General features: G+C 35.7%; 1 protein-coding gene across 1 annotated transcript; it reads left to right on the top strand.

The window, feature by feature from the left end:
• The first annotated feature begins 2811 nt into the window (after positions 1-2811).
• LOC143613415 (uncharacterized) lies at positions 2812-7674 on the top strand. Its single transcript, XM_077087122.1, has 8 exons — positions 2812-3100; positions 3354-3554; positions 3649-3771; positions 3859-3896; positions 3978-4053; positions 4545-6086; positions 6794-6866; positions 7287-7674. The coding sequence occupies exons 1-7, from the start codon at positions 3023-3025 to the stop codon at positions 6818-6820; spliced, it is 2085 nt and encodes a 694-aa protein (XP_076943237.1). The 5' UTR covers positions 2812-3022; the 3' UTR covers positions 6821-6866; positions 7287-7674.
• The last annotated feature ends 1864 nt before the right edge of the window (positions 7675-9538 follow it).

Here is a 9538-nt window from a genome sequence, read left to right as displayed (position 1 = left end):
CCGCCACCATCGTCGCCATAACCACAACAACCATTGTCACCGTCGCCACCCGACCATAATCGCCACCCTCACTATCACTGCCTGGCCACCACCACCATCATCACCACCCTACCACCGCCATCACTACTAATGCTACCATCGCTTGACCACCCCCCCCCCCCCCCCCCCCGCCCGCCTGACCGCCACCACCACCACCGTCGCCACCGCCACCACCATTTTCATCTCCAGAGCTACCACCACCGTCGTCATTTCAGGTGTTTTTTTTTCTTTTGTAAAAAAAATGTAACATCCTAAAATTTATAATGTTGAATAAAGAAAGTTACGTTTAGTGATTTCGCGTTATTAATTAATTAATATCGAGTAAAGAACGGATCATGGACTTAGATTAATTGAGATGGGTTAAATGAGAATGGGCCTTAGGTCCATGGGCTTTAAGGGATATAAATATCCCCTAAACCAAGCTAAAACCCTAAACCCTCATTTCATTTCCATCATAATCTCTACACACTCCAAACACACACACACACCATAAACGAGCAAGACCCGAGAGAGAGTAAACGTTAGTTGGTATTAGATCTTATTACACGAGATCTAGAGTGCATAAACAAGCTAACCAAGATCGAACGAGCGCTAAAGGTATGTTCTTGACCTTTAAAGTTTACGTTTTATTGAACGTTTAGCCTTTTGAATGTCCTTAAGCTTAAAGATCCAAGCTTTATAGTATATACGGGATATATATACGACCGAAAATGGTTAGGGAACGTTAGTGGGTGATGTCGAACCATAACAAGGGTATTAAAATCGCCAAAATGCTTGATAAAAACCAAACCCATAGCTGAACTGGGCAACTTCGCCTGCGAACTGGGCAACTTCGCCTGCAAACTGATAACTTCGCCTGCAAAAGCTTAACTTCGCCTTCAAAGCTTAACTTCGCCTACGGCCAAGTTCGCCTAACTGGTAACTTTGCCTAAGGCCAAGTTCGCCTAACTGGTAACTTTGCCTAAGGCCAAGTTCGCCTAATTGATAACTTCGCCTACAGCCAAGTTCGCCTAACTGGTAACTTCGTCTAAGGCCAAGTTCGCCTAATTGATTACTTCGCCTACGGCCAAGTTCGCCTAACTGATAACTTCGCCTAAAGCTAAGTTCGCCTAAGGTTTAACTTCGCCTAAAGCTAAGTTCGCCTAAGGTTTAACTTCGCCTAAAGTCAAGTTCGATTAGAAAATAAATTATAAACCTAATAAAAAATGTGTTAAGACAGTTAATGGAAATAAAATTTTTCCAAGCTGACCTGGCAGCTCGACCCCAGCCAGGGGCTCTGCCCCTTGGACCTTGCTAGGGGCTGCCGCCCCTAGACCCCGCTGCCAGGGGCGCTGCCCCCGGACCCCCGTTCGTTGTGGGTCATATAAAGATAGAAATACAACATGAGTAGTAGTAGTTAATTGATACGTATACTTGTTATACAGTCAGCCGTGCACAACTGAAGAAAGGGATAACTGTTAACGGAGAGCGTAACAGGATTCAGGTGAGTTTCTAGCCCCATTTATGTGTTATGTTTTCGGGGCTGTGTGCATACTCGATATGTTTGTTAATACGCTTATCCTAAGAGATAAGTGTATGCCTTATGTGAATAATGTGATATGTATGAATGATGGCTTGACGGTACGTGAACAATCTTCGGATATTGCACGTACTGTCAGGTTGTAACGCTAAGTATAAGGTAAGTATGATATGTATGCTTATGTGTATGAATGTGATAAAGTTAATAAAAGAAGGAAAGGATGGTTGTATGGTAACGAAGAGGGAATCGAACCCTACTAATATTCGAGAACTAGGGAACCGAACCCTACTAATATTCTAGGAAAGAGGGTACCGAGCCCTAATAATACTCGAGGTATGATGTATGGTTGTATGGTAACGAAGAGGGAATCGAACCCTACTAATATTCGAGAACTAGGGAACCGAACCCTACTAATATTCGAGGAAAGAGGGTACCGAGCCCTAATAATACTCGAGGAAAGAGGGTACCGAGCCCTAATAATACTCGAGGAAGGAGGGTACCGAGCCCTAATAATACTCGAGGAAGGAGGGTACCGAGCCCTAATAATACTTGAGGAAGGAGGGTACCGAGCCCTAATAATACTCGAGGAATGTAGGGCGTAATGCTCTTTATAACGTAAGATATGAAAGTAAGTTAATACAAAAGAAAGTATGAAAGTATGAATGAAAGAAAATAAGTTTATGTGTATTGTATAATGTATGATTAACTAGAACTCATTCAGCGTAGCTGACTTTTAGTATGCACGCAGGTGAGTAGGATGAGGCAGCTCGCTTGAGGAGACACGTGGCACTGAATAAGAGGCTGGCATCGGAAGACTCAAGACGTTTAAGTTTAATGTTTCGTTTATTTTGAAAGACAAAATGATGTTTTAAGACAAGACGTGTTTTGTTATGAAATGTTTTATGAAAGCTTTTATATTCCGCGAATGTTTTAATTAACTCTGATATTTAGAACTGCGTTTATGAGTAAATCCAACACGAAAGTAGGGCTACCGGTAACGGGGCCTTACAAAAAATTATATATTTTGAGATAGGAATATTTTAATTATTTCTATTTCATTCATAAAATTTTTTTCGGATACCAAACAACATAACGTAATTATTCATTTCATTTCCATATATTAACCAAACAAGACAAAGGAATGGTAATGATTAATTTCATTCCTTCTCTCATTTCATTCCTCCTTCGTTACATTCCTTTCAACCAAACATATCTGAGCCTTGTGGTATGATTATGACCGAACCTCTTAGCTTGTGTCCGTGTGTTTGTGTCGTACATGCCTGTCTTCTCTCTTTCTCTTCTGACCTTTAAAATCTTGAGAACTGGATTTGTTTTGTTTTTTTTTTTATTTTCTTATCACCCAAACTGTAACATAATTAGCCATCCATCCATTTCCACTCAGTCTGAGCTCAACCCACATTCCAGTTTCACAATAGAATATGTTTATGTCAGAGACATAATAAAATGTTTAAGTCACCTAGATGGAGGAGTGAGAAGAACAAGACCAAATGTGTATTCAAGTTACACTTTCATGGAACTCAGGTAATTAAATGCTCAAATCCCAAATGTGTGTTGTTAATTGCATGCATGAATATGCCTGTATTAATTCATTTGTTGAAAGAGGCTAATTATTACATTATTGCATGCAAGGTGCATGTTTAATGAATTGATTAAGACAAACACCATCTCAAAGATTTAGGCAAGAAATTTGCAATCTTCTAAGTGCACAACTATAATATTATTATTATTGGTTGTGAAATGGTTAGTTTAGATATATGTTATCATGTATATGCAGTTGGCATTGTTGGGAGGAGATGATTTAATAATATCTGTGGCTCCTGCTGATGTCGGAAAGCCGACATCAAGATTAGAGAAAGCCAAAGTTCAAAATGGCAGTTGTTATTGGGAAAAACCACTTTATGAAACTGTGAAACTCACCCAAGATCCGAAAACAGGGAAGTTTCATGAGAAAATCTATCACTTTGTTGTAACAAAGGTATATTTTTCTTCAAATCTAAACTAAGTATTATAATATATTTGAGAAAAAAAGGTAAATTGTTGTTGGTTTTTGACTTTTTGACATTTTGTAGGATTCTTCAAGATTTGGTGTTGTTGGAGAGGTGTCAATTGATTTTGCAACTTATGTTGAGGCTACAAAGATTGTTTCTTTATCACTTCCTCTTAAAAATGCTAATTTTACTGCAGTATTGCATGTATGTTAATTGTTTCTCCCTCGCAAACTTTTGGTCAAGTGGATTTGCTTATTTGAGTTTGATGGTTTTGTATGTTGTTTGGATTAGGTATCGATTCAAAAAGTGCAGGGTGCTTCTGATCAAAGGTGAAATAAATTTCTAAAATTGTTTTAGTTTCCTGTTTGTTTAAGTTATTAGAATTATGTATATATTCCAACGATTTGCAGCCCGCATGATCTAAGCTTGAGGACACTCTTTGGCAATGGTGATTTAGAAGGAAGGGTTAGAAGAAATCTTACCGAAGTAAGTTTTCGTATCGCCTTGCTTAAAACTTAGATGTTGTTTCGATTTTTGGTTTTTATATTGTTACTGAAACTTGATATCTAAAAATCAGTTTGAAACTTTGGATAAAGCAATAAATAATCAAATTTTGCTTCTAATTATTTAGCATCAAATAGTCAGTTTTTGGTCCTGAGTTTTGTGCCAACTGCTACAAGATTATCTGAGGGTAAACTAATTATCTCATTTCACAATGTCCTTTTTGGTCATTTTATCTATTACTTCCTTATATCATCAAAACGTTCCATGCACTCGACTTTGATAATATGATTACTACAACTTCACACAGCAGAAATATATCGAAATACTATTTGGAAGTTTCGTATTTTTAAGGTTATGATTGAAACTGATCAATTTAGTTTAATCTTATATTATTCAGCCAATATGGTTAAGTTTCCTTAACAGTTGTGCCATAATAATAAATGTAGCTAAATCTTACCATTTAACTATAACAGGATTATGGAACCTGCAATGGCATTAATAGAGATCACCAAGCATCCACTGGATCGGACATCATGCTGTCAAGTTCTGATAGCAGTTATGGGCTTGATACGCCACGCAAACATGAACCTAAGAACCCTAAATTAACTCCTGATTCTTCAATTAAAAAAGATAGATTTTTGCAGTGGGATTGGTCAAACGGTTCAGCTCCCAAATTAAGTACAGATGATTCGTTGACAAGTACTTTAGGAGCAGCTTCTGAAGAGATTTCTTCAGATACCATGATTCAAAATCTTAAGGTCAAAGTTGCAGCTTTGACCAGGCAAGCTGATGTGTCAGGGTTAGAGTTACAGAATCTTCATAAGCAAATCCTAAACGAGATGAAAAAGAGTCAAGATGTTTCAAAGGAAGTAGCAATAGTTAAAGAAGAACGAAATGCATTGAAAGAGGAGTGTGAAAGGCTTAAGTCAGAAAAAGTCAACGTCAACGGTATGTCGTTGTTACACCAAGGTGATCCTTATGCTCTTCTTGATAAATTGAGACAAGAACTAGAACATGAGAAGGGTTTGAGCTCCAATCTCCGGATACAACTTCGGGAAACACAAAAGTCAAATGCTGAGTTGGTTCTTGCTTTAGAGATGTCAAAGTCAAAGTCAAAGTCAATATGTTCTGAATCAGAAATGGATTATGATGAGGAACAAAGGGAGTTGGAAGAAATTGTTCGGGAACATAGTGGCGTGAAAGAAACATATTTACTAGAGCAGAAAATAATAAACCTTTATGGTGAAATTGACTTTTATAAAAAAGATAAAGATGATCTTGAAACGCAAATGGAACAAATGGCACTCGATTATGAGATCATGAAGCAAGAAAATCATGACATTTCTTTTAAACTCGAGCGTAGTCAACTTCAAGAACAATTAAAGATGCAATACGAGTGCACGCCTTACTCAACATTAGACGAACTCGAATCACAAATAGAGAGTTTAGAGAATGAACTAAAGTCAAAGTCACAAGCATTGTCAAAGTCAAACCTTGTCATACAAGAGCTTGAATTCCATATCAAGAATCTTGAGGAAGAGTTAGAGAATCAAGGTCATGAATTTGAGACCAATCTCGAAGAATTAATGCGTGCGAAAATCAATCAAGAACAAAAAGCCATTCGCGCCGAGGATAATTTGAGAAAAATGAGGTTGCAAAATGCTAATGCAGCCACAAGGCTTCAAGAGGAACTTAGAAGGCTTTCATTGAAAATGAAATCTTCATTTGAAGTTAATGAGAAGGCAGCCATGGAAGCTATTGATGAAGCTAATAAGCTTCGTGGAGAAAAACGGGTTCTTGAAGGTGTACTCATGAAACTACAAAAAGATTTACAGGACCTTGGCGGCCAGTTACAAGAAAAAAGGGTGTTTTTTGATGACCAAATGGCTCAAAGGTCAAAAACATTACAAAAGATAAAGACTAAGATTGAAAATGTGAATCTTGAAAATGAAAGATTGAAGGAACTTGCTACAGATGGTTCTGAAAACTTGTTTCCACAAAAGGCAAAATCAAAGGTACGTATCCACACTTTTTAACTTCTTACTGAAAGCTAGAGGTGGCAAGATGAGCGGTTTGGGTGGTTGGGTAATCGACCAAAAGGGGTCCGGGTTGAAATGTATTGTTTCTTGTATCATGTTCTGAAATGGGCTGGGTTGGGACGTTGGGTTGACACGTAAACACTTTTTTATCCATGTGTTTTAAGTTTTTAAGGGTTAGTGTCATAAAAGCCAACGTATTTTCTCATTTTTGCATGAAAAAGTCTATTAACCCAAAGTTTTGTTAGTGTTTTTAAAATACACTTCTTTGTGAACTTCTTTAGAAAAATGGATTGTTACCCCTTAAACTGGTCAAGAGTAGATGATACGAAATTGTTATATTAACGAGCGGGTGTTGCATGTAAGCTAAAGAGTCTACATGTAATCACAATATTACATAAACAAAAGTTCGCCTACACATAAGTCCACAACTATTAACCTTTTCTTATAAATAACTAGTGTGTTAATTGTGATTACTAAACAAATATTTTTGCAGTAATAATTTAAATCCTTGAATAACATGATTTTGAAGGTTTACTAGATATGTTCCCTTTTAGCAAAACATTATATCTGACACGTTTAACCATTAAAGATGAATCACAACCCAAATTGGTAGTCTCGGAAATAAATGGTTAAATGGACGAATCTACTGAACGCACTAAAAAGTAAATCTTTCTCTTTTACAGCGACGGCTATCCATACGTAAGCAATAATTCATCTTCAGGTGCCCACTGCCAAAATCAAACTCACAATGAAAAGGTAAAATTTTGTTTAAGTACTAGTTTGTTGCAAAGAAACCATTGTTCTTGGAAAAATGCTCTATACCAGTCAAGTTTTTTTTTTTAAAAAAAAAGACAATTTTGGGCTAGTGTCCACAATCACTTGTTCTTGCTAACAAAATAACACTGTTTAAGTTGGTCATAAAGAAAGTCAAACATGGGCATATGAAAAGTCAACCCTCTATTTTTCTTGAATTTTCCTGGCCCAAACGTATTGAGAAATAAGCTACGGTTTTAGGCTCTCAAAAAGCTTTGGCCCATTTTCTTGGCCCAACATTTACTTTGGCCCAATGTTTTTTGTAATGAACAGTCCTTCGGTGTGACGGTTCCCAAGGGGCCCTCCTTTTTAAGAAACGGTATGTTTAACCCTTTTATTTTATTTTTTCACTATGACATGTAGTGATAATGCCAGTTTATTCGAGATGAAAAAGACCGAAGTTCAATCCATGTGAAACTGGTAATATTTTTATGGGTTTTGTGAGCATAATGCATGTCTGTATATATTAATTTTTAGAAATGTACATTAGTATGATACTAAGCTGCCAATAATGATCTTTATGATTTGTAAATTTTTCTGTATTTTTTTAATTAATTGTACAACTTTATAGTTGATGTTGTTTCTTGAAAAACTTGGGTTCTTGACTTGAGTTCATCTGGCTATGGTGTTGTACTTTGTGCATGATTGGTGTTCCACCACATGTAGGTTTAGGATGCATTAATGAGTTGAAAAATGCATGTATATATTATGTGACCATGTGTTGATGCACAAAATCTAAGGCCAGCTAGGCCTAATCACAATTTGATTTTGTGTTTGCTGTCCTTGAACAATCCAAACATAAGTACATAACCTAGAAATAATTGGCCTAAAAATCAGAAAGATTTGATTTTTCTGGATTTGAAATATTTCATTGTTTGAAGATCTTGATATCATTACATAATTATTCATGAATTAAATAACCAGACGGGGATTTGGATTTTACATTTTTTGAAGGATTTTTTTAAACGGCTAACTCACACGCCCTCTGATCCTACTTATAAATCTACACCTCTATCTGTTGTACACACCTTGATACCACTATGAGATTACAAGCCCATTGGCTTCAAGGATTTTTTCACACTAGTTTTAGAATACCATCGTTAATTTAAAGGACGATACAATGTTCTTAAGCAAGTAACCCGACATGTGCCTAATCCGTCCATCACATGTAACATGTTAATTGTTGTAAACGGGCTATTCCGGTGCTGGATGCACGAATTCACTTGTCATGCGTACGCAAGAAGTGTTCCTACTAGACAAGTTATCTTACCTTAGTCGTGAGAACATGCAAAATGGGAATACATGCAAGTAAGCGAGCGTATCAAGTGAGCTTACATACAAGAAGCGATCTTTTAAATTTATAGTACTTTTTGTTGAATCTTATGAGTATTGTAGTTGGCATATGATTTAGCCTATCTAATTAAGGAAGATATTGTAGTAAATACAAGTAGGTTGAATTGGGTTGGAGAGTATGGGAACTCGGAGGAAGGGATATGGAATTCGGATGAGGGTGGATGGAGCAAAAAGTCAAGCGAGTATAGAAGTTGGGTTACCCCCTTTAATTTGGGTTGTTGTCGGTTAAATGTAATAATAAATATGTGGATATATATATTTATGAATGGCCTACATGATCATTTATATTATAATAGGTTCAAAGTCAATTAATTATACCTTATTATTATATTAGCTAGGTAATTGTTGTAGGTTTATCATAATATTCATGTTTTCTATTATATACATGAAGAACTGATCAACATGTGATATCAGAGCGATGTTGATTAATCAGTTCTTCATGTCTTTCATTAACTCAGGATCTAAACCGGAAGACATGGACTAAAATCCGATAAACCCTAACAATTTTCGGTTCTGTTATTAATTTGTTTTATTTTATTATCATTATTAAAAATCCGAATTTAAGAAACCCTAACAATTTTTCGATTTTAAAACTCGTATCTGATATAAACTGATAGTTTTTTCGAAATCTGATAAATTAATGATCTTCGTGTTCATAACAGTTTTTCAAAAATTCGATATAATCTGGTTCAAGATCTGGATTGTTATAATGTTTTACTAAATTTTATTAAGATTTAAACCAAGATATTTCGAATTCTGTAAACTTAATAAGGAATTACTTTGAAAATAATCAAATCTTGGATAAACAAATAATCCCTAAGAATTCAGATCAAGTATTATAAACTGTTCATCAACTTATAGGTGTGTGTGTTTTACTTAAAATTCATATTGATTACTTTTACAAAACATATAAAAAGCTTAACTTGAATGAATGATGATGTACACTTCTGCCCAAAGGTGATGTGATACATCTAACATATCATTCAAGTCTAAATACAAGCTGTGTTAGTTTAGCTTAAACATGAAATTAATGTATCACTTCTGCCCAAAGGTGATGCGATACATCTATATCAAAGCAAACTAACTCGTGCATGATTAAAATGGTTGTTTCACTTCTGCCCAAAGGTGATGTGTTACAATTGTTTTGCACATATACTTAAGTAAAATTTAATTATGCCCAAAGGTGATTTATCTTTTATTTAAATAGAATTTTATTAATTACATTAGTCTATTATTTTGATGTTAATAATTGATATTTATTA

This window comes from Bidens hawaiensis, unplaced genomic scaffold (genome assembly GCF_021521415.1).
Source record: "Bidens hawaiensis isolate Kalapana, Puna unplaced genomic scaffold, B.hawaiensis_p1.1 tig00037319_1, whole genome shotgun sequence".
NCBI lineage: Eukaryota > Viridiplantae > Streptophyta > Magnoliopsida > Asterales > Asteraceae > Bidens > Bidens hawaiensis.
This window is presented reverse-complemented; position numbering and strand designations above follow the sequence as displayed.

Coding starts and splice junctions, on each gene's coding strand:
- LOC143613415 (XM_077087122.1), top strand. CDS start 3,023: ATGTTTAAGTCACCTAGATGGAGGAGTGAGAAGAACAAGACCAAATGT. Junction 3,772..3,858: donor ATTTTACTGCAGTATTGCAT/GTATGTTAATTG, acceptor TGTTTGGATTAG/GTATCGATTCAAAAAGTGCA. Junction 3,897..3,977: donor CAGGGTGCTTCTGATCAAAG/GTGAAATAAATT, acceptor AACGATTTGCAG/CCCGCATGATCTAAGCTTGA.